The sequence below is a fragment of the Sceloporus occidentalis genome, unplaced genomic scaffold (assembly GCF_023333645.1).
Source record: "Sceloporus occidentalis isolate IW3139 unplaced genomic scaffold, rSceOcc1.0.p SCAF_13, whole genome shotgun sequence".
Classification (NCBI taxonomy): domain Eukaryota; kingdom Metazoa; phylum Chordata; class Lepidosauria; order Squamata; family Phrynosomatidae; genus Sceloporus; species Sceloporus occidentalis.
In genome coordinates, this window is record NW_028316993.1 from 20,255,044 (window position 1) to 20,280,206 (window position 25,163).

The 25,163-nt window shown below is 45.3% G+C and overlaps 1 protein-coding gene across 11 annotated transcripts in view; it reads left to right on the plus strand.

Moving 5' to 3' along the window:
- PHACTR4 (phosphatase and actin regulator 4) overlaps positions 1–25,163 on the plus strand; it is a 144,495-nt gene that overhangs the window by 113,724 nt on the left and 5,608 nt on the right. For 10 of the 11 annotated variants that reach the window (XM_089479291.1, XM_089479292.1, XM_089479295.1 and 7 more), the window contains 8 exons: positions 1,906–2,070; positions 3,707–4,093; positions 11,342–11,921; positions 13,262–13,467; positions 14,276–14,432; positions 22,227–22,282; positions 24,045–24,106; positions 24,821–24,958. In XM_089479291.1, coding sequence (XP_089335417.1) covers positions 1,906–2,070; positions 3,707–4,093; positions 11,342–11,921; positions 13,262–13,467; positions 14,276–14,432; positions 22,227–22,282; positions 24,045–24,106; positions 24,821–24,958 — 1,751 coding nt within the window. Of the gene's footprint in view, positions 1–1,905; positions 2,071–3,706; positions 4,094–11,341; positions 11,922–13,261; positions 13,468–14,275; positions 15,259–22,226; positions 22,283–24,044; positions 24,107–24,820; positions 24,959–25,163 lie in introns of those variants that run through there. The other variant, XM_089479300.1, reaches the window with a different exon arrangement.

Here is a 25,163-nt window from a genome sequence, read left to right on the forward strand (position 1 = left end):
AGGTGAGCAATGTTAAACAGTGTAAATATTTCAGATCCTCCAGACACAAGTGGTAGAACAAAGTACACGCACTTTGAACTCCCTACTGCTGCATACTGCTAAAATTTGCTAGTGGATGTTTTAACCCAGGGGTCGGCAACCTCCGGCCCACGGGCCGGATCCGGACCCCAGAGGCCTTCGTTGCGGCCCCTGGGGGCGGTTGCCACCGCCACCGCTGCTGCGCGAAAAAATAGCGCCCATAGTGGCAAAAAGCCACGCTGGGCGCCGCCATTTTTTCACCCAAAATGGCGGCGCCCAGAGGCGAAGTCTTGCGTGACCTCAAACAAGGTCGCGTGAGACTTCGGCCTCCAGGAGGCCCGCTGTTCGAGGGCCCCTCAAAGAGGGCTCCGACAGCCGCATCGGGCCTCTGGAAGGCCCGCTGAAGCCATCGGAGCCCTGTTCGAGGGCCCCGGCGAGGGCATCGGGCCTCCTGGAGGCCCGATGCCATCGGTGGCGCCCTCCAACAGGGTTCCAGTGGCGGCAGCAGGCCTCCAGGAGGCCCGGTGCCGTCACTGGGGTCCTCCAAGAGGCTTTTTTGCTGCCCTCTGACAGGGCCTGGGGCCCCGTCAGGGGCCTGCAAAGATGGGGAGGCCTGGCCCCCGGAGGGTGAAACTCCACCCCCGGCACGTGGCCCCACCCCGGAGGGTGGAAGCTCCACCCCCGGCATGTGGCCCCACCCCGGAGGGTGGAAGCTCCACCCCCGGCATGCAGCCCCACCCCCGGAGGGTGGAAGCTGCACCCCCGGCTTCAGCCCCCCCAGTCGCCTGAGGGACAGCAACCCGGCCACCGTCCCAAAAAGGTTGCATACCCCTGTTTTAACCTCTCAGCATTTTTCCACATTAGAGTAAGATGCAGGGAGAACATTGTTTCTAAGCATTAAAAAAAAATTACTGCCAAATTTGGCAACAGCAGAATGGTGGGCTACAAAATGCTCTTGTGGATTTACACAAAAATGCACTCTGAAATTGAAACAAATTGAGTTGAGCTGAGTAAGGAAATCATTTACTCATGGAAGTCACTTACTCAAACTAGCAGCTCTGGTTGTATCGTGATAGTGGACCAGGTAAACACAATCCAAGAAAAGGAGGAAAATCTTTTTAAATACTCTGAAAATTTTCACGCGAGGGAAATGTTCCAGACATGCCTGTGCCTAATTCATTTTGACTGCAGACCACCATTCCATCAATGGATAAAATGATTCAGATATATGTACACGTTGCCTTTTTAGGCAAGGAGGAACCCTAGTAATTACAGATGTCCTCTACCAACTGCCATTGGTCAGAGGAGAGAGAAGAGAACAACAGGACAGCCAGACAGAAGGAGAAGAGTTCTTGTGTTGCATTTTGGGGGCTAAAGTTGAAAACTAGAAAAGTAAACCTTTTTGGACTGTAACTCCCAGGATCCTCCAAACCACCAGCCATACCAGCTGAGAGATTCTGGAAGTTATTATCCCCCAAAAATATTTTTTCCCAAGCTCTTCTCCAAACTTTAGGTATCAACACTAGATGAATGGCCTTCAGTATGCAGATTCAGTGGTTGGCTGATAGACTTATTGCTGTAAGGGCTGACTCACAGGCTGCATCTATATACTGTAGAAATAATCCAGTTTGACATCACTTTAACTGCCATGACTCAATTCTATGGAATTTGTTGTGGCACCAGAGCTATCTCACAGAGAAGACTAAATGCCTCACAAAACTAAAATTCCCAGAATTTCATAGCATTGAGCCAGGGCAGTTAAAATGGTGCCATACTGGATTATCTCTGAAGCCATGAGGGTTTTTCCTTTCTGGCCTCCTTTCCTGCTTGATTTGCTTTAATATGTTCTTATTTAATTATCCCTGACCCAACCCAAAACCCAATCAGATGGAGAAGAGCCAGACAAGTTAAGCCACACCACCTTGAAGAATGGACATACCATCCCCATTGACTGTTCTGGTATTGATAACCTTGCCCACCTGGAGGAAGAGGCTGGAAAAAGACCAAGCCTTAAGCAGCCTCTTCCATCTGAAGACCTGAAGAAATTGCAAGGTAAGAAGCTGCGGGCTAGGAGTAACAGTCTCTGAGAAATGTATTTTGATGACTGTCAGCATGTCCTTGTAAAAATAATAGTGGGGCTGTTTGCATGAACATGGAAACATTACTTTTTGGGATACAATTTCCCAAAAATCCCCAGCCAGCATGGCCAGTAGTCATGCTGGCTGGATAATTCTGGAAACAGTATGTATATATGTACGTATGTATGTACTGCATTCATATCCCATCGCCCTCCCAAAATGGGATTACAAGGCAACTTACAATACTTTAAAACTACAGTGGTGCCCCGGGTTACGAAATTAATTCGTTCCGGGGCGCCGTTCGTAACCCGAAAAGCCTTCGTAAGCCGGATCGCCATAGGCGCTAATGGGGAAAAGCCGCGATTCCGTGCAAAATAGCGCCGAAAAGCACCAAAAGTTTTTTTCGTAACCCGAAAAAACTTTCGCAACCCGGAACAATAATTTCCTATGGGTTTTTTTCGTAACCTGGAAATTTCGTAACCCGGAGAATTCGTATCCCGGGGTACCACTGTAATTACAAAATTAAAAAGAATTAAATATTAGTATGGTTAAAACAGTTAAAAACACTTAAAACATGTTTGTAACATAATTTCAGTAAAAGATTAAATATTTTAAAAGTACAGAACACCACATACACACCCTCTACAGTAGTCCAAATGGTAGTCCAAAAAAGTAACCTTCCCAAGCTCTATAATCATTCTGTGTGGAATGTCATTATGCATAGGGTTTCCTCACTCTAGCTCAAGCTACTCCATGCCTTTACTTCCAAAGGCCTGCCCTTACCCAGTTTGTCTCTCCTATTGTCAGTTCTACCCACAGTTAGTGGTGGTTACCAGTTTTTATCTGAGTTCTGAAATATGAGAATTGACACCAACTCTTGTTGGCTTTTATACTGTGCAGTGATTCAATGTCTTCAGAGTCTCTCTAATCATCCAACCAAGTTCCGTTCTGAATTCCATGGAAAATAATTTAGTGCAAATCTTTAGATTAGAACCATGCAGAAATCACAGCTAGGAATGAAATTTGTAGAGATGTTCTCCCCACAACTATCAGAGAAGCCTCCCCTTATAATGGCCTTCCCCAAAATCAGAAATTTTAGCAGATTTTTTGTATACACTAAATGAGAATGGTACTTGTTGTCCCCCAGAAACATTTGATTTCAGCACTTAGTGCATTGTGTTTACAGGAAGCTGGAATAAATGATTCTTGAAGTGCTTTCCAACTCAATAGTTCTGCAATTTGGACAAGAGCATAAAAGCAAAAGCAGCGATCTTAGTCTGTAGCCCTTAAAGAAGTGTCACCTTTATGCTGACTGGTTTATAATGGCTTAAACGTTGGTAGGCATGTACCTATTCCATTCAGAGCCAGTGTGGTACAAATATTCATAGATATCGGGATGATGCATTAGTTTTTAAGATACTGCAGCCCTCTTATAAGTAAGGGAGTTTAGTGAATTCTCTAAATAGGCATAGAAGAGTATTTTAAAAAAAAATTTGTCTCCCTTAAACATTCAGTTGTTGTACAATAGTTATACAGAAGTGTAAGATGCTGTGAGCTGATCTTTTCTAGGTTGCTGTTAAAACAAATCTTTTAAAAATGCTTCTTTGCAGGAACTTTCAGCAGTGATCCCAGTTCAGAAGAGAAACAGAATCATGAATCCCATGCCCCTAAACAACCGTTGCTTCCTCCAAAGCGACCATTGTCATCTTCTTCTCAGGAGACAAGTGATGTCCCAGCAAGGGATCTTGACTCTGTGAGCAGCACTGCAAGGACTACGTCTTCCTCTACAGCTGTGGCTTCTACCATCACCACCACCACAACAACAACAAAAGGAGTAAATTTTTCCAGTGCTCCTTCCCCAGCCCCCAGGACTGTGCCCCCTGCTCTGGCAAATGTGCACACTATGGCTACCATGAATTCTACTAATGCAATGCCTGTGAAACAGCCTCCTGTCCCACCTCCCAAACCAGTTAACAGGAATAGCAATCCTTTAATAGGTAAGTTTCTTTTATGAACATTAGGTTTTGCTTCATCTTCAGGTCTTTCCTTATTTATTTTTTCTTTGATAATAGTTCCCATGTGGATGAGAAGAAATCTGAAGACATTTTGCAAAATGAGCAAAACCATATATGTCTTTGTTAACCCAAATATTTTAGAGCCAGATTCGAAAAGGGGAGGGGGGCATGCATATGCACACCTTCACAGGATAGGTTGTAGCAAAAAAAAAAAAACACACACACACACACACAAAAACAAAACCCTAAGAGTCCTGTTGCACCTTAGATGCATTGTAAGCTTTTGCGGCTAAGAGTGCCCTGGTTAAATTACAGGAAGCAATTCTCATCTTGTTTTGCTTGTTTGTGATCTATCAGTTCACACCCATTCCAGATCTTTTACTTTTCTGTATGATCTCATTTGCATTTATACTCTTTGCATAATCACAGTCACACCCATCTCTCCACTTACTGGGCCTTCTGATCTCACTTTTCTTTCCTCTGCTTATATGCTGGAAATATTTATACTTTTTAAATTGGTGCAGATAAGTAAGTTAAGTGTGTATGAGTGTGTGTGTTTGTGTGTGTGTGAGAGAGAGAGAGAAGGGGGAAACTGCATGTATGTTCACAAAACTAGAAAAAGTTATTTTAGTTTTTGAGTCTACAACTGCTGGAACACACACACAGTCTTCAGCCAGCATAGCAATGATCATGCTGGTTAGGTGATTCTGATGTTTTAGCTCAGAGAGACCTTAAAGCCCCAAGGTGTTTATTCTTCAGTATATGGCCCTCCTAAGCAGCATCAGGGTTAGTCTTTTTAAAAATCTGTACATCTTTCTGTGATGCTCTTCCTATGCTATATATAACCAGACCTGGGACTGCCATTAGGCTGAATGACGCATTTGCTTCAGGGTGCAGCGTCATAGAAGAGACAGTAGTGGTAAACCTCTTTCTGACCTACTGGAGGAGATACCTGCTCACTTAGCCTGCTGCTTTCAGGAATAGTACAGGTAACAGTCCCGACACCAGCCAATACAGTTGACTTTTTAGAATTGTGTTGTGGGAGGAGGTAATATCTTGAGACAGGAAAATGTTGTGGGCGAGTCCTGTGTACAGAAGATATTTTGTATGTAAATGTGTGAGTACAATTTAGTATAGGATATTCCTGCTCATGGGGTAAGAATACTGTCCTTATAGCATGTGTATACTGATTGTACTGCCATAGAAGATATGGTGCTTCTATCTCTCAAGTAACATCTTTTTTGAGAGTTCCTTCACAGCAAGCTTAAGAGACTTAACTTCGCCCACCTGTATACCTTGTAATGTGAGTGTGAGATTTATTGTTTTTTCTTCTCAAGTAGTCTGTGCTTGGCCTTGGGTCACATCAACAGGTACTGCATATAGTCATATATAAGTCTAGAAATTTTAGTCAAAAAATTGACCCTAAAAGCCTGGTGTGACTTATCCATAGGTTATTGTGAGTACTGTACCTTAATTCTTATCAAAATAGGAACCATCTTGCTCTTTGAGTTTAGTCCATCACGGGAGAGCCTAAACAAAGTACCGGCCTCCTCTATTCTCTCCACTGTGGTGCCACGTCTGGACTTTTTGAATGCTTGTGCAGAAAAATAGTGGCATTCTTTGGCATAATTTTCCTTTACATCATCCTTTGCATCTGACATTTTACCCTTGACTTATACATGGGTTCTATCAAAATCCATAATTTTGGCTTCAAAACTTGGTCTCAACTTATACATAAGGTCAATTTATAGTCAAGAATGTATGGTAAATGTGATGTAGACACACTTTTTCACAGCAGGACACCATCACATAGTATGAGAAGCTGTTTGAATTTTTTTAAAAAAACTCTAGGAGAGTGTGCTAGTTGCAATTGGTACATGCAAAGAGATTTGCCACACTGTGAAGGAGAAAAACTGTTTGAGCCACTGAATGTTCAACAGGGGAACTGCAGCCAGGTCCTATATCTGAGTGAGATGTTCATGTGCAAGCCTGTTTGTTACACTCACATATTATGTTTTTAAAAGCATACCTGGTAAGATGTTTTAAGTGCACACTTCATAACTTGGCATGTGCAGACTGGTTTTCTGTGCAGTCCTTCATTTGTTTTCAGTTTAGATCTATTGTTTTCCTCTGTGCTGTGATAACTAAAAGCAGGCGTGAAGAACTATGGTCCTGCAGATATTTTTGCACTGTAGCTCTTCTAATCCCATTGGAGGTAAGCTTTAGGCCAAAAAAATTTTTGATTGAACATAGTTGCTTTGCTCTAAAGGCCTAGTAGACTTTATTTGGCAGTTGTTTGCATGGATTAAAACCCACTCATGTCTGATGATGTGGGCCATAGTCCATGAAACGTCATGCCAAATAAATATTGTGGTCTTTAAAGCATTACATGACACTCAGGTTTTTTGTTGTTGTTGTTGCTTTTTTATAGCAACAGGTTAATAGGGCTGCTACACTTATTTACCAGGTTTCATCAGAATTTGGAAGTGTTCCCTTTTTGGACAACAGATCCCAGAATGCTGCAGCCAGCGTGGCCAGGGGCTGTTTTTGTTAAGGAGTGGGGTTCTGGAATTAGAGACCAAGAAGATATTTTTACAGGTTTTCATTGTGTGAGAAGTTTATCATATTGCTAGTTGATTTGACTGAGCTATACCAGTGCTCTTTTAAATCTTCCTCTGGTTTTTAATTGCCTTATAGTTGAGTTTGTAGTAGTGTTTTCATCTGGAGAAGAAATTTAGTGTGTGCGTGTGGGGGGTGGGGGGATGTGGCACTCTAGTTTTGTAGCCAGGGTCTTTTTCCACTGTGTAACCATTTGCCATGTTAAAAAAGTCTCCTCGACTAATGGAAAACAAGGAGGGCAAAGGGGATGTAAACAGTGACAGCAAGGTGCTATAAGGCAGTGGTTCCCAACCTGGGGGTCGGGACCCCTTTGGGGGTCGCCCAACCCTCTCATGGGGGTCGCCTAAGAGTCTTTCCCCCCCCCCCGCCAGGATTCCTGGGGGCCTGCAGGAAACAGCCAGGAGGAGGAGGAAAGGCAGTTGTTTGCCTCCCAAGGGCAGGGTAGCCAAACATCTTCCTTTTCCTAGGAGAAGTCCTACATTTTAACCTCTCTGAGGAGTCTGGGAAGAACTGCAAAACGTCCTCCATTTGAGGATGCTAAGTGAAGCAAAGGGAGGGAAGGAGATGATTGAGAAAGGCAGGGAGGCCGAGTCCTGGCTGGGCGCCATGGGCGAGGAGGAGCCGTTGAGGCAGGCAAGCGGAGGAAGAGGCGAGGGAGAAAGAAGGGCACTGGGCTGCTGGGGCCCATTGGGGAGACAGAAGAGTCTGTCTGTGCCTTGCCTGGGCTTGGAGGAGGGGTGATCAGGGGAAGAGAAGGGAAGGATGGAGCATCGGCACTGCTGCGTCCCCTCCACTGTTGTCTCTGTCACAGAGAAGAGGGCCAGGGGCTCCATGATCTGAGGGAGGGCTCCTCCTCTGCCCTTTCCTCCTTGTCCTGCTCTGGGGGCTCTGGGGCTGGTGACAGTGTCCTCCGTGGAGGTCTGGTGCTGCTGCAGCTGCCTCCTCATGTGTGGATTGAGGCATGCAGTGGGAGCCAGCGTTTAACACACACACCCGCCGCCCATCCCCTTCCAAGTTCTTCTGGACTTATGACAACCCTGAGGTGACCCTAGCCATGGGGGTTTTCTTGCCAAGATTTCCTTGGAAGAAGTTTGTCATTGCCTTCCGATGAGGCTGGGAGAGTGTGACCTGCCCAATGTCACCCAGAGGGCTTTGTAGCAGAGCAGGGAATCAAACCCAGGTCTCCTCCTGGGGAGACACCAAAGCCCAGCACTGCAGGGCTGCTGCTGAACAGAGGCTGACATCGAAGTGGCTTTTGTCCCAGCCATAGTGGCTGTCAGCCTATTGCCAGTTTTCCCAGCAACTAAAACTGGCAGCCAGCATGGCCAAGCCCATGGGGCAAGAGCCCCACACCAGCAGCTTGAATTGCAAGGGGCTGGAGGAGGAGGCTCAGGCAGGCACCAGGCCAGGCTCTGGCGGCAGAGGAAACTTTCCTCCCCCACTTCTGGGATTGTAAATTTGCTCCGTCCCCTCCCTCTTTGCTCCCTCCTGCTCCCCCTCAGCAGTGGGAGTTTCTGGGCTCTCCTCAGGCGCAGCTCTGAGGTAAAGTTTGCCAGGCACTGCTGGCTCCCCAAGCTCCCTGCTCCTCTGGATGGCTGCATCCCAGTGTGAAGGCTGGTGAGGGGCTTTTAGTGGTGTTACTGCTCTTGTTGTTGTTCGGTGTCTTCAAATTGTTTCTGAATTATGGTGACCCTAAGGAAGGCTTGTCACAGGGTTTTCTTGCCAAGATTTATTTAGAAGTGGTCTTGCCAGTATCTCCCTCTGAGGCTGAGAGAATGTGACTTGCCAACTCTAGACAACTATGGGTTTCCATGGCCAAGCGGCAATTCAAACCCTGGTCTTCAATTCACAAATCACTCCACCACACTGGTTGTTTCTTGAAGCCTATCACAGGGTTTTCTTGGCAAAATTTGCTCAGAGGGGGTTTGCCATTAACCTTCCCCTGAGGCTGAGAGAGTGTGACTTGCCCAAAGGCACCCATTGGGTTTCATAGCAGAATGGGGAATCAAACCCAGGTCTCCAGAGTCCTAGTCCAACTCTCAAACCACTACATCACCCTGGCTCCTATTCCCATGTACCAAAACGAAATACAGTCGGCCCTTCTTATACACGGATTCAAGCATACATGGTTTGAAAATGTTCCAAAAAAGTATAACTTTACCTTGATTTTCCATTTTTTATAAGGGACACCATTTTGCTATGTCATTATATTTAATGAGACTTGAGCATACACGGATTTTGTTATACACGGGGGATCTTGGAACCAAACCACAGCGTATAACAAGGGTCCACTGTAATTGCAGACTTTTGTTGTTGTTCTTGTGTGTCTTTCCTTTCCGACTTATGGCGAACCTAAGACAACCTTATGGGGTCTTCTTGGCAAGTTTCTTCAAAGGGAGATTGCCATTACCATCCTCTGAGGCTGAGAGAGTGTGACCTGCTCAGGGCCACTTACTTGGCCACCACAAATTGTACATACCCCAGAATGCATCACCCAATATATTGGCAGTCCTTCCCCCCAACACTCTCATTTCTCTCCAACCAGCTTATAGCTGGGAGATGGAAATAATTTTTAAAGCAACATTTAAAACTTGACTATTTTTCAAAAAGTAAGGTCCAGAACACACTGCAGAAATAATCCATTTTGAGACCGCTTTAACTGCCCTGGCTCAGTGCTAGGGAATCCTGAGAGCTGCATTTTTTGTGGCTCCAGAACTCTCTTAACCAAGCAGGCTAAATGTCTCACAAATTACAGTTGCCAGGATTCTTTAGCATTGAACCAGGGCAGTTAAAGTGGCCTCAAACTGGATTATTTCTGCAGTGTGTTTTGGACCTAAGTGGCCCATATGCTATTACCATTATTCAGTTTTGTAGTTGTTGTTATAAATTGAAAAGACATAGAGTGCAAACTGCTAAAGTATACTTCTCTTCTGGAGTGAGATGTGCTTTTCCAGCTGACTCTCACCTCTAAGGAGGGGGCTGCCAGGAGGATGAGGGGGGTGGGAACACAATAGCATGGGGGGTATTAGGAGGGTTTTTGTGCATTTAAATTTTGTGGATTTATATTATTGTTTTTAGCTTTTATTTTGTAATGTCATCTACATTTTTCTTGAATATCCTACATTTTGTGGTTTCTTTCCCTCCGTTCTGGTTATGACATCTGGTCTCCCTGCTCAAGGCTCCTCCACTGCTTGGCCTTCTCCCAAGAAAGAGCAGGGTGGCAGCAGCAGAGGATGGAATTAATAGTATTAATATTAATTATTAATAATTAGCCGCTAACAATAATTAATTAGTAGTTATTAATAATTAGTGGTTGATAATTAATTAATCAGATATTAATACCATATTATATAAATACTGTAAATAAATAAATAATAATAACTAATATTTACATTGATTCATAACAGTAGCAAAATTACAGATATGCAGTAGCAACGAAAATTTTATCATTGGGGGTCACCACAACATGCGGAACTGTATTAAAGGGTCGTGGCATTAGAAAGGTTGGGAACCACTGCTATAAGGGCTTTAGGAAAGAATGCGTGTAGCACACCCAACCCAGCAATGTGTAAGGAAGGTCCTTACACGCAGCGCCTGGCGTTTTAAAGAACGTGCAAATTGTAAGCAATCTTGTGATCCCACAAGCAACTTTGTGCTCTATACCTTGATACAGAATCCTTTTTGATTCTGATAAACAATACAGTGACAAACTGGAGGTTCTTACTGCATGAACACATAAGGGGTGGAGACATAAATGAAAGGCAATGAGAAGCAACTTAGTAGTCTTACTACCAGTTAGCAAGGTGATTGTGTGTATATGTGCGTTTTGGGTTTGAGTGCAGACAGAGCTTGGAAAAATTATTTTCTGGGCTACAACGCCCAGAACTGTTACCATAGCTACTTATCATGATGGTTGGAGATTCTGTGAATTGTAGTCCAGAAGGTAACTTCTTCAAACTCTGAGTAGGAAGAGGGATTGACAGTGCAATAGAAGGAACAGATTGATCCATCAGGTCAAGTGTATACCTATTTAATTTATTTAAAAGATTTAAAATTACTAAACTGAATAGTAAGTCCTCATCAAGAATAATGAAATATTGACTGAAACTAAAACGGTATATCTTGGGGGAGGCATTCCCCAAGGGAGGGCCCACCACAGAAAAAAATGTCTTGTAAGGTCTGATCCTACAAAGTAGAAGAAGTGGGCTAGATTGAACATTAATAGTTTGGAAGAGTGCTAAACTCTACAGCAAATCATACTGTGATTGATACCACTCAGAACTGTCCTGACATTTTGCAGCAAGTGCTCAAGTAACAGATCATGATCTAAACTTTTTATAGCCTTTGAACCACCAAAATGAGTTTTGAACCCATTAAATGTGAGTTTCCTAAGCTTCATCTTTACAACTTAGATATCCTTGCACCTGAGCTGTGTTTCTGAGGATAGACTATATTTGGTTTGAACCATGTTGACATGTTCAACATGAATTTGCCCAGTTCCTATCACTAGGGCTATGTAACTTCCTAAAATCTTTTTTCTGTGATATATGCATTTGTTCCAGACGTATGTAACAGTGTGCTCTCTCTCTCTCTCTCCCCCCCCCTTTCCAGCTGAATTATCTCAAGCTATTACCAGTGGCACAGCATTGTCGAAGCCCTCTCCACCTTTGCCCCCCAAGAGAGGTGTCCCATTGAACACATCTTCATTGGTCGAATCAGCCACCACTCCCAAGTCACCCAATGAAAAGATCATGTCATCGTCCTATCCTTCCTCACTACCGCCATACATGTTCCCACCTCACTCCCCCTCTGCTGTTTCACCCCCTCTGCCCTCCCACATAGCCTCAGAATTCCCATATGTACCACCACCTACCTCCATGCATGGGGCAGAGCCTCCCAATTCCACAGAACTACAGATGGAGGCCCAACAAGATGGAGTCTCAATGCCAGATATGGCCAGAAGGTTGGCTGAGCAGGGATTCAGAGAGCCTCAGATGCCTTCCTGGCTGCCCCAGCTTCCACTGCACATACGCATCCAGCAGGCACTGACAAGTCCCCTGCCAGCCACCCCACCGGCTGAAGGCTCACACAGGGCTCACTCACAGCTCTTTGAGAGTGAAGGCTCCTATGAGGATAACAGTAGCCTGGCTAGAACAAGATCTCTGCCGGTGACCATTGAATTGCTGAAAGTGTGAGTTATTTTTTGAGTCACTGGTGTGTAAATCTGTTTCCCTTCCTTTACACGCTGAGCCTCAAATGTGTATCCTCCAGTTAGCAGTACCCACATTCTTCAAGTGTCATATTTGGGTACCAGAAGCTCAATCAGGACAGCCAACTTATAGCTCTAAATTCCCAACATGTTAGAAAACAGGTTGTTCCTCCTCCCTGGCAAAACAAAGGTCCTAAACACACTGCAGAAATAATTCAATCTGTGGGTGCTTCAACCATCCTGGCTCAGTGCTTTGTATTTTTTGTCACCAGAGTTCTCTGGCAGATAAGGCTAAATGCCTCACAAACCTACAGTTCCCAGGATTCCCTTGCAATGAGCCAGGGCTCAAACTGGGTTATTTCTGCAGTGTGTTTTGGGCCAAAGTTGGGTAGGAACTTGATTAGCAATGTTTCTTAGGCTGCTCAGTGTTAGCAAAGAGGTGTTAAAGACTTGTGAAAAATCAGTCCTGTCAACTCAGAAAAATTGAGCTTGGTAGCATGTATAAAATGTGTCAAAGAAACGTGTATATTCCATTATTCTGCTTTTGCAAAGGATTAAAAAGTCTGCATCTTATACTAGGCTCCCTATAACAGTGCCTACAATATTTTGTTGGCTAGGAAAAAAGAAATTCCCCCCTCCCTACACACACACACACAGTCAACATGGAAGCAGAGGAGGGGAAGGAAGCAATACTTAGGCAGAGATACTTGGGACCAGATAGGAGGCATCTAAGAGCCATAAGAGATCTCTGTGGTCTGTCTAAACATACAGGCAGTTGTGATTGGCCTTATGTAGGTTACATCCACAACAGGATGGGAGAGGAATGGTACTATAAACATAAGTTTTTCATCCCAATGGGAGAACTTTAACAACTTTTAAAATCTTGATCCTTCTGAAGGTCAAAATAGTGTATGTGCTGGCTTTTTGGCATACCACCTAGCATAGCAGGCCTTCCTTCAGTGCAATATTTCTCAAATGTATAAAATCCCTTCCCAATGTCTAGATAAGCATGTTCTAGAACCAAAGCAAACACTGCCCAATTTTCAGCTTCTCCACCCCTACTGTCACAACTGCTATTTGGGCAACTGCAAATTATATGCAACATTTCCAGTCACCTGTCTAGCTGTGTTCCCCTACTTTGCATATGTTTTCTCAGCCAACTAATTTGAGAAGAGGGTGCCAGGGCCTTTGAGGGTTACTGTATAGCCCACAGATTGCACAGTTCCCATCCCAACTCTAGATAAAGCTCAATTAACCTGTAATTTGAAAAAAAGAAAAATGTATTCCTTTTTGTTAGTAATAATTGTATTCTTTGTTGTTAGTCCAGATGATGAGGAAGAGGACCAAGAAGGTGTTCATCATTCCAGTTCCAGTGTTTACATTGGAAATGTCCCAACTGTTACAGTAATTCCCAGGCTGATACTCCAGACAGTGCAGGATGAAGAGGAAGGGACAAGTGATTCAGACTCTGAGGGACCTATTCTGTATAAGGAGGAAGAGGAAGATGAGGAAGATGAAAGCCATAACAGTGAGGCTCTTATCTAACTTACTTCCCTGACATGCAGAATCAGAGTTAGAAAGAATATTTTTAAAGGACCATCTTGAAGGCGCTTCTCCCCAACTGTCCATCTCATCGTACAGTTGCTATCTTGACATCTCTGTGATGCTGCCTCATTAAAATGTAACAGTACCTCTACACACATTTTAACCCATTGTTATACAGGAAGAAGGTTCTAATAAATGGAGGGACTCTTATTTATCACAGAAGGCCACCCTGTTTGTGTATGCCTGCCCTGGAGATAGATGCTGCTGGGGCAATTCTGTCATTAGGACAATTAAGGTGGCCATGCAAAATATTCAGATGGAAAAAGTTTTGACGCAAAAGCAAGTTGTTGAAGGAAATTGCTGTGCAATGTGCAGCCTGTCCTAAGTCTCCTAAGCTATCCTTTGGCATTGAATCTTCCTTTGCTGCATTCATGATTCATCATGTTGTACATCAGCCATAGTAATGTGATCTGAAAAGATGGGTTTAAAAGGCTGAAAGACAGCAATCTTTGCATGTACAGCACGCCCCATTATACGCGGCCTTGAGCACACACGCTCAAGATGCGGGGAGCGCACAGAGTGCAAGGGGCGGTGCACTCATTCAGATGAATGGGGCGTGCGCCCATGGTGTGCGCATGCCACCGTGCCGCCACGCGCAAGAGCCCCATTCAAATCAATGGGACTCAAGCATAGGCAGAATTCACCCTTATGCGGGGGGATCTGGAACGGATCCCCCACATAAGGCAAGGGTCCACTGTATTGTGATGAATTCTTTCTCTCTCTCTCCAAAGCTGCACTGGCCAATAAAGTGAAGAGAAAAGATACTCTAGCCATGAAACTGGGCAGTATGGTCCCCCAACACGAGTTACGAGGAGAGAACACATTTCCTCGAAAGACTAAGGAAGAGTGGAATGAAATCCGGCAACAAATTGGCACAACACTGATCAGGTAGAAAAGGCAGAAATAAATGTTAATCAGACCTACATGGGAGCTGTAGTGCACATTTGGGAGCCTGGGAAGTGTCCTAGGGAAACATAGAGTTTGAAAACAACTATTGGGAATTAAGCATGCTTGAAGGATCATAGAAATCTAAGTAGCAGGTATTGGGAGCAATAGAGCAGCTCCCTAAAAAGATATTCCAGTAAATTCAGTGTAGAAAAATGTAACTCTCCCTGTTGGAAAACAGTTGTGAAGAAGGAAGTAGCAAACAGGAATGGGTCCCTAAACATCTCTGTTCTATATTTTTTAATCTCAAGTTCTATAGACTGTATCCAGTCTAGGTGTGCACCATGAGATCTATTTGTGGGACAAGGAAGAACAAGCTTTTTTTGCACATCAGTAGAAAAGCTACTTGTGAATAAATCCCTTGGCAATGTCCAGTGCCAAATTGTGACATATAAACAAAGACCTATGGCCAAGGAAACCACTATCTTCCTCCTTGCTTTAGAATAAGCAACACCGTGCAAGAAGCACACTGGAATGCTTGCTTACAAATAAATCCTTTAGTGAGGAGGGTTTCAGTTTGGTGGAAGACTTGAAGGCACTTTCTCTTAAACAGAAATTCTCACAAAGCTTAGAATTTAAGGCTTTTTTAAAAAGGGCTCTAAGAGGGAGCTGCATTGTTTTAAACTGTATTGTTTTAACTATTTTTATCATTTTAACTTTATGTTTTAAATTGGTTAAATATCATTAATAGTTTAATTCTGTTTTAAGGTTGACTTTTTGTATGTTTTTAATTCTATTGAAGTCATTTAAATTTGTAAGCCACATTGAGTTCTAATCTTGGGTTAAAGGGATGAAAATAAAGATGTTGTTGTTGGTGGTGGTGGTGATGATGATGATGATGATGATAGCCCGCAGATTCAAGGTGGACAGTGTTTCTTGTCATGAAACCCCTCAGGGGGTGGTAGAAATCTTTTATTGTACTGATTGCTTATACAACAGGACTTGTAAACTGATCTTTATCTGGACCATAACCTGGAAGTCTAGATCACTTGTTTTGGGGATTTCCTGGGATACATCAAGGGGAAGACATCTGTTGAGTGTGGAACAGTTCCTTTTCCCATCAGAGAAGGGGCCGAGCATCCTAACTATGGGTGGCTCCGCCCACTTCGGTTCCTGATAGGCAGAGAAGAAAGACAAAAGAACAGGGGCCTGGCCCGGCCCCCATAGGCTCAGTCTTCTTCCTGCCTTGTTCCTGTTAGGACATACCTTTCTTCTTTGCAGAGATTCTCCTTTTGGTTTGCTCCCTGGGACTTGCCTGGCTCTTCTATTTACCTTGATCTGCTTCCCCTGCCCCTCTGTTCTACACGCGATGGCTTTGGACGAGGAGGCCAGGACTCCAGGAGAGCATGCTTTCCCTCAGCCTGGGCCAGCCCCGGCTTTGCCGGCTGCGTGCCCTAAGGCTCCGCTTTCCCTCAGCCCAGGCCAGCCCCAGCTTTGCCGGCTGCGTGCCCTGAGGCTCCGCTTTCCTTCACCCCAGGCCAGCCCCGGCTTTGCCGGCTGCGTGCCCTGAGGCTCCCTCATTGTCCGATCAGGCAGCAGAAGTGCGGCCGCAGCCGTCAGAGAGGTTTCCCCTCCCTACCACTGCCAAGGCCAGGGCCTCCCAGACAACCCGGTCAGGATCGCAAGAGAGAGTGCCCGCGACAGAGTCATTGGACGCCCTTACCAGAGGGGAGCCTGTAAGTAACTCTTCCCCCTTTGAGATCCCAGGCTGGTTTAAAGCCTTCCTAGAGTGGGAGGCACCAGCCATGGGAAGGGCAAGCCCATTCTTCTGGGGTGGTGGGCCTCTCAATGCCCCAGCCGTTCCACCCTTGTTCATGTGGCCTGGCCTATCAGTTCCCCATTTCCCCTGGCAACCATGAGGGAGCCACCCTGGAGGCGTAGAGAAACCAAGTATCATGGCTAATAACCGCAGTGCCTCAGCCCCAGCGGGGGGAGACACACCAAGCCTCGCTCCTGCGGGCAGCCATCTTGGCCGCATGGTCTCCCATGGGGGCAGCCATCTTGGCCGCAGGGTCTCCCATGGGGGTGGCCATCTTGGCCACATGGTTTCCCATGGGGGCGGCCATCTTGGCCGCATGGCCCAGGATGGGGACTGCCATCTTGCCCCCGCCCCAGAAGTGAGCCATCATGGATCTGCTGCTAGCCGGCCCCTCCAAAGAGTACCCCTTCAGGATCCAGTGCCCTCCTTACCGTGGCAGATGGTGCCTCTGTGCGGACCCTATCACCCCTGAGGGGGCAGGTTCATCGGGGGCGGGCGCCCTTGAGGGGCGACCTAGGAACCGGGGGGCCAGCGACGCCTCTGGCTAACTGACAGACCACCCCCCTTCCAACCCTACCCAATCATCAGTCGACTCCAAAGGCAACGAGGACCAACATTCCTACTCAGACTCAGAGTCTGCACACTCCTATCAGCCCCCAGAAAAAGGGGCTAGGTATGCCAGAAGGACCTCCAAGCATCGATGCTCCCACTCTTCCCACTCCTTGGATGAGGAGGCTCCCGGGTGGGGGAGTCCTCTGACTCACAAACCAAAGAGGGTGAACTATCCTTGGATGAGGGCGAAGAGGCCAGGGATACCCCTATGTCATCCCGACTCTTCAGCCCTGATGACTATATCCCTCTTGTCAAAAAGACTACCAAGACCCTGCTTGGGTCTGCTGCCGGCACAGGCTAATCCTCTGGATTCAGACCTTCCCAAGGTAAGCGAAGACCTATTCCCAGTTACAGCGCCATCTGTCCAAGAGGTCTCCTGTCCATCCAACATCATACAGATAATCAGAGATGAATGGAATAGGCCAGCTGCTCAGAGACCTAATCATAGTGTTCTCCGCAAACACTACATTCTACAGTCACCAGTCATGGACAAACTAAAGGTCCCTCTGGTAGATGCCCCCGTATCAGCCTTGGTGTCATCTGCGGTGTTCAGCAGGGATGGAGAGGACACCCTCAGAAATCCACGAGGCCATGTCGATAGCCATTAGGGTGGCGACTACTGTTTCCATGGTTATGCGAGCCAACCTCCAGTGGTCCCGTGAACTCCTCGACCTCATTCCCAACCCAAAAACTAAGGTCAGGCAGACCATCAACAAGATTACCAAGGCATCTGCCCTTGCGGCAGACAGCACTCTAGACACAGTCCAGCAGTGCGCAAGGGCCCAAGCTACAATTGTCGCAGTCAGACGCCAACTATGGCTAAAAAAATTGGAATGTAGATTTCAAGTTAAAACAAAATTTGGCCTTTACACCCTACCTTGGCACTAAATTGTTTGGTGAGTCTCTAGAGCCAGTGTTAGTTGAAGGCAAGGACAAAAAGAAGACCTTACCTTCAGCAAAGAAGAGGGATGATAAGAGGCAGTTCAGAAACCGTTCCTCCTTTCGCTCCTCCCAACCTTTCCCTTCCTCCAATTCCAATTCTAACCCTTTTCAAGCCAGAGTCCAGGTCTAACAAATCTCATTGGGGAGACTCCAAATTCTCCAAACAAAGCCGGTCCTCCTTCCCCGTCAAGGACTGTGGAGGGCACAAATCTGCCCAAAAAACAAAAAGCAACAACGACGGGGCTCCTCCATTAGGAGGCAGGCTTCAGAGATTCAGCCAAGCTTGTAAAAAGTCCACCACAGACAGGGGGGTCCTGGACACAGTTCGACAAGGCTACAAGATAGAATTCCATCAACTTCCTCACATTCCCACAGATCAGAGAGGAAAAGGATGCTATTCAACCTTTTTCTTGGTGCCCAAGAAGAATGGAACTTGGAGAGCCATCCTCAACCTGAGGGCTGTCAACCGTTTTATCCTCAAAAATAAGTTCAAAATGGAGACCCTCAAGTCCATTTTAGATAGCCTCCAGCCTGGAGACTTTCTCTCATCGCTGGACCTACACGATGCTTTTCTTCACATTCTTTTCCATCCATCCTCACAGCGTTTTCTCCGATTCAAATATGGCAAGCTCCATTTTCAATACAGGTCACTTCCCTTTGGCCTGGCATCGGCCCCCAGGGTTTCCACCAAGATCATGGTAGCTCTAATTGCCCACCTAAGGTCACTACGTCTCCATGTCCGGGCCCCCTCCAGACAACAGTCAACTCAGGACACCCTCATGACCCTCAAATCATTAGAGGCCCATGGTTTTCTGATCAACTTACAAAAGAGCACCCTGCTCCCGAATCAAAGGATTCACCATCTGGGAGCCCTGATAAACACTCGAGCAGGCACAGTATGCCTCCCACCGGACCTGATCAGATCCATTCGACAGGCCATCCTCAAGGTCTTAGCCTCACCACGTCCCAACCTTCAGCTCCTGGCTCACCTGCAGGGCCTCATGATTGCGACCATCGAGTGCCTGCCCTGGGCGAGGTTCCACGCCAGACCCCTACAATGGCTCCTCTTACCACACCAACGAGCCATAGCTCTCAAAAAGCCCAATAAAATACCACTCGACAGCAAAGGGCGTCAGTCACTCTGCTGGTGGACCTCCGATTCAATCCTGAAGGGGAGGCCCATCCGTAAGCCCCCGAAGATTCAAATCACCACAGGGGCCAGTCTCTGGGGATGGGGGGCTCACTGTGGGACTCACATAGTTCAGGCCAGGTGAAATTTGACGGAACGATCCGACAGCATCAATTGGTTGGAGCTACGACTAATCCATCTGGCACTACAGGCTTTTCGTCATCTGATCTCACACAAGGCTGTCCTGATAAGGACAGACAACATTTCAGCAAAGGCCCACGTCAATCGACAGGGCGAAAAGAGGTCCAGGTCTCTAATGCAAGAGTCTTGACTGCTCCTGACATGGGCCTAAAACAACCTGATGTCTCTGGATGCCGAACATTTTCAAGAAAAAACTTAAAGGCCAACTGGCTAAGTCGAACAGACATAGACCAAGCGGAGTGGAGCCTTCACCCAAAGGTGTTCTTCACCATAACGACACAACTGGGACTCCCGATACTAGGCCTGTTTGCTTCCCCGATCAACGCCAAGACTCCAAGATTCTTCTCCAGGTTCCAGGTGGAGGGAGCGGAAGACATAGACGCCCTCAATTGTCGGTGGCCAAAGGGCCTACTTTACGCCTTTCCTCCAGTCCCCCTCCTCTCCAAGTTCCTGTCCAAGGTACGGCCAACCAGATCAGAGGTAATTCTGGTAGCCCTGCCATGGCCCAGACGTCCCTGGTTCTCCAAGATCCTCAACCTCTCAACTCGGAGTTTACCTCTGTCCATCCGGCCAGACCTGCTGTCCCAGGGCCAGATCCATCATCCCGACCCAGCCTAGCTTCAGCTACACGCCTGGAAATTGAGTGTCACATGTTAAGCAGATATGGATACTCACTGGAGGTGGTCGAATCCATCCTGGCTTCCTGCCATCAGTTGATGCTCAAGGTCTACTAAAACACATTCAAGGCCTTCAAGAGATGCTATAAAAGAAAAAAAAAGATTTTATTCAGGTGTCAGTTTCCACAATACTGCAGTTCCTCCAGTATGGTATAGACCAGGGCCTTCGTCCCAACGCGGTCAAGTGACAAGTGGCGGCCATAACATCTATCCTCCTGCACGACGAGGCGGCCAAGATCTCCCACCATCCTCACATTCGCAGACTGCTCAAAGGAGTGGCTAACAGGTTACCACTGACTAAACATCCTTTTCCTTCCTGGGACTTCCACGAGGTCCTCAAGTCACTAACCATCCATCCCTTTGAACCATTGAGGGAGGCTCCCCTCAAATTTCTCACCTGGAAGATGCTGATCCTCACATCACTCACATCGGCTCGCCGCGTCTCAGAGCTAGGCGCCCTCTCAGTTCGAAAAGAATTATGCATAATCAGACCTGACTCAGTGCTTCTCAGACTGGACCCAACCTTTATTCCCAAGGTGAACTCGGTGTTCTGTTCTTCCCAAGACATCATTTTGCCTTCCTTCTGCCCGTGTCCCTCCAAGGACTTAGAAAAGATCTGACACACCTTAGATGTCTGGAGGGCCATCAAGATTTACCTCAAGAAGACCTCGGCCTTCAGAAAGTCAGAAGCCCTCTTCATATCCTTTCGACCAAATTCAAAAGGAAAAAAGGTGTCCTCATCCACGCTGGCAAGGTGGATTAAGCAGTGAATTGTCACATGTTACAAAACTCTCAATCTTAATCCACCTCAAGGCATCACCGCCCACTCAACTAGGAGTGCGGCAATGTCGGCAGCCCTGGCCACTAACGCCCCTCTGGTCGAGATTTGCAGAGCGACCACTTGGAAGTCATCATCCACTTTTGTCAGACATTACAAATTGGATATTTTCCAGTCATCGCAGGTGGCCTTCAGACAGAGAGTGTTACAAAAAATTGTCCCTATCTCGCCCTCCGCACCAGCCGGCCTGCCTTGACATTTGGTGGCTTTTATAAATCCCATAGTTAGCATGCTCGGCTCCTTCTCTGATGGGAAATGGAACGTTAGACTTACCTGAGATACGTCCCTTTCCATCAGAGAAGGTCCGAGCATCCTCCCCGCCCTGTATTTGTCGCCTACTGGCGGGGGTGGGCTTGCTGTCTTTTCCCTTTCAGTTGTTGCTGTTTTGGCTAGTCATTGACTAAGGGTTCTTGGGCGGCTCCGCCTGTGGGGGCGGGGCCAGGCCCCTGTTCTTTTGTCTTTCTTCTCTGCCTATCAGGAAACGAAGTGGGCAGAGCCATCCCTAGTTAGGATGCTCGGACCTTCTCTGATGGAAAGGGACGTATCTCAGGTAAGTCTAACGTTCCATTTTCTGGACTCCAACTCCCAGAATCCACAAGACATTCTTAATTCAAAAAAGGAATTTATCCAATCTCTGTTCCTTACTTCCTATGTTTTTACATCAGGGATGTGCAGTTATCAACTGTAAATCTCTGGATAATTTGCAGATGATCTCAAATAGTTTCTGGCTCCCAATTATTTAACTGTAGTGATAGCAAAAATGCTTTTACTTCTAAGTATAGCTGTTGATGGGGAGAGAGGCCTGGCCTGGAAAGACTAAGAGCCCTCCTTCCGACCACCATCTTGAGGGGGAGAGAGACCTGTTATGTTTTATTTTGACTTTGGATATTGTATGTACTTCCTGTTGTACACCGCTTTGATCTAATTTGGAAAAGCGGTATATAAATAAACATTATTATTATTATTATTGAAATATAGAGAGTTGAGGGAGTTGAAGAAATATAGAGAGTAGAAGGAGCTGAAGACTTTTATGTGAAAGAACAGAAAGCTCAGTTATGCAGTTGAGAACAAAATGCTGGACCTTAAGTCAAAGTGTACTTTCCCACCAGCCTCTATTTTTATTTTTTTTTATTTATTTACGGTATTTATACCCCCCTTCAGCCCTAAAGGCTATCAGAGTGGCGTACATTTTTATTATTATTTTGAATTAGACGGTTCCCTGCCCTCAGGCTTACAATCTAAAAAGACACAACACAAAAAGAGAAGGGAATGGTGGTTGGGAAGGGGATCAGATTCAAAAGTTCTTCTATCCCTCTGAGGCCTGGATCAAAGCAGGTGGACTGGAGGGAAGGCTCTGCCTCTTGATTTTGCGTGGCTCTGATTGATAGAGCTTGAGATTCTAGTAAAACTAACCAACCAAAGTAGATCTTTGTAAGCCTAATGTCTCCCTTCCCCTGTTTTACTGAATGGTACATAGTCACATTACAAAGCTGTTCTCCAGAAAGATGTTCTTCCTATGAAACCATGATTTTCTACATCTTTGTCCATCTGTATTTCAATCTTTTTTCTTTTAAATTAGGAGATTAAGTCAGAGGCCAACACCAGAAGAATTGGAACAAAGGAATATACTTCAACGTGAGTAACAGCTGTTTGAAGTTTCTCATATCTGTATTTGCTAAATATTTTACTGTAGCCTTCCTCAATCTGGCACCTACTAGGTGTTTTAAACCTTATTGATCTTTTACCATTGACCATAGTAGCTGGTTCTTCTGAGAGCTGCTGTCCAAATTTGAAGTCGAAGGCTTTCATGGCCAGCATCCATAGTTTTTTATGGGTTTTTTGAACTATGTGGCCATGTTCTAGAAGAGTTTCTTCCTGACGTTTCGCCAGCATCTATGGCTGGCATCTTCAGAGAAAGACTATGCTGTCCAAATTATTTGTAAGGCATGAACTTGGAAAATGCTTTTATAGACATGTGGTTTTATAATGTTCTAGCAGCAGGTGTTCTCTTGGCAACTGTCCCAAACATAGAGTACAAATTCCATTCGCTACTTCTGCCATACAGCATTTTTGCCACCATACCTGTGGCTCACGTGGAATGTTTTTATTTAAATTCCCAGGGACCTCAGTGCTTGAATAGTAGGTGTATTGGTCTGCTGTTGTAGGAGCTAGCATGGCATAGTATTTTGAAGATTGGACTGTAACTTTGGAGACCAGGGTTGAAATCCCCGCTTGGCCATGGACATCCACCAGGTGACCTTGGGCAAGTTATACACACTCAGCCCCAGAAAATTCTGTGATAGGTTCAGCTTAGGGTTGTCATAAGTTAGAAACAACATGAAGGCAACAACAACAACAAGGTGGAAATTATAAGGTATTTTTCACTTCTAGAATGCTAACATTGCCCCCCCAAATAGTTGTGCTCTTGCTTCTTAGATAGTTGCAGAGGATAAAAAAGAGATACATAGCTTGGCAAGATATGGAGAGAGGCAAAGAATCCTATTGATGAAGAGGAATGAATAAGATGTCATGTGCACTTGTGGATTACAGAGCACACAGGGAGGTGGGTAATATGAGTTAACTGAAGATTAATAGGTTTAATACCAGAGAAATTCAAAGATAATATTCAAAAGTCTGTATTACAGAATACCAAAGCTTGGTTGGATTATGACTCTGGAGATCAGGGTTTGACTCTCCAGTCAGTCATGGAAACCTCCTGGGTGACCAACTCTCAGCCTCTGAAGAGGGGCAAAGACGAACCCCCACTGAACAAATCGAAACAAAACCAAAGAAAGGGTCCACTTCCTCCTAGATGGGAAGGGTCCATTGTACATACTTTGAGTAAAGTCGTTGTAGTGGAGTTACATATCAAAAATAATTTTGAACATTGCAGTAAGGAACAATAATAAGTTACTTTTGAAACTTTGCTAACTGGTGTGAATGTACTTGTGCATTATGTTTATATATATTCTGAGATTATGTTTCCACATTCCTAGTAAACCCTTCACAAAAATACTAATCCTGTGGAAGCAATTTGATGAATATACATCTAAACATGTATCACTAACAGACTCTGGGTGTGTCTACCCAGTAGAAATAATGCAGATTGACGCCACTTTAAATGCTGTAGCTCCATCCTATGGAATCCTGGGATTTGTAGTTTTATAAGGTTTTTAGCCTTATCTGCCAAAGCGTCCTGGTTCCTCGCAAAACTACAAATCCCAGGATTATGTAGCATGGAGCCATGGCAGTTAAAGTGGTGTCAGACTGCATTATTTCTATAGCGTAGTTGCACTCTCTGTTTCATTATTTATTCATTTATATGTACTAAACTATAATGGAAATAAGAAAGTATTTTTAACATCACTGAAGTTCTCTTTTCCTTTTTTCTTGACAGCAAAAAATGAGGCTGACCGTCAAGCTGAAAAACGGGAAATAAAACGGAGACTCACTAGAAAGGTATTGACATATTATACAAGTTATCCCTATGCACCAGAGCAATCTCTGGGTGGCAGCCCATTGAAACATGCTATATGTGGGTGGGGCACTGTAAAATTTGTTCAGCAGTCTAGGAGTATGATGACTTTGCTTGAAAGAAGTTATACAATAGGAAAACCCCAGATCATGCAGAATTCAAGTAAATTTGCATTTTTTACTTGGTCTTCCCACTTAGTGTCCAGCCCAACAACAACAACAAACAACAGCTCCCCCAAAAATAGTTTTGAAAAAACATGTCTAAAAATATCCTATGAAGGGCATAGGAAGGCAGTTTTTAGGTTCAAGAGAGGTCTTTCTTCTAGCAGGATGTGAACTGGAAGTTGCTTCTAGGTCATTTCCTGTTGTAAAAAGATGCCTCTGCTGGGCCTGAACTGGGTCAAGGAGACCAAAAATGTAGCAAATTGCCCCAGAATTCATTTAGAAACGAAAAATAGATGTTTTTGTTTTGTTTGGTCAAGATATGTGGCAAAGGTTTTCTAACCCCAACAATTCCCCACCCCAGTGTAGCTGTCCTGTCTTCTTATCCTGATGTACATCAGTGTGCACTTACTACAGCAAAGCAAAGCTGTCACACTAGACATTGCTGTGGTATGAATATCATGCTGGGATCCACTTTTTCATGCATAGCAGACCACATGACTGGCTTCTAAGACACACTTTCTCTCTGCCTTTCAGCTTAGTCAAAGGCCTACTGTGGCTGAACTGCAGGCAAGGAAGATTCTGAGGTTTAATGAATATGTGGAGGTAACAGATGCCCAGGACTATGACAGACGAGCAGACAAGCCATGGACAAAACTAACCCCTGCTGACAAGGTGAGACATAAAATGTTCTTGACCCAATCCATCTCATTTCATTACACTCTTATATCCTAATACATACCTCTCTGTTTCCAGCTCTATCACTTTTACCCAACCAACGATGCCATTTTCTCAAATAGCATCCCTTTTTTCTCTTGTTCTCTTCATGCAACCTCTCAAGACTCTTGCATGATGTCACTTGGCATTTGCTTGAAATCCC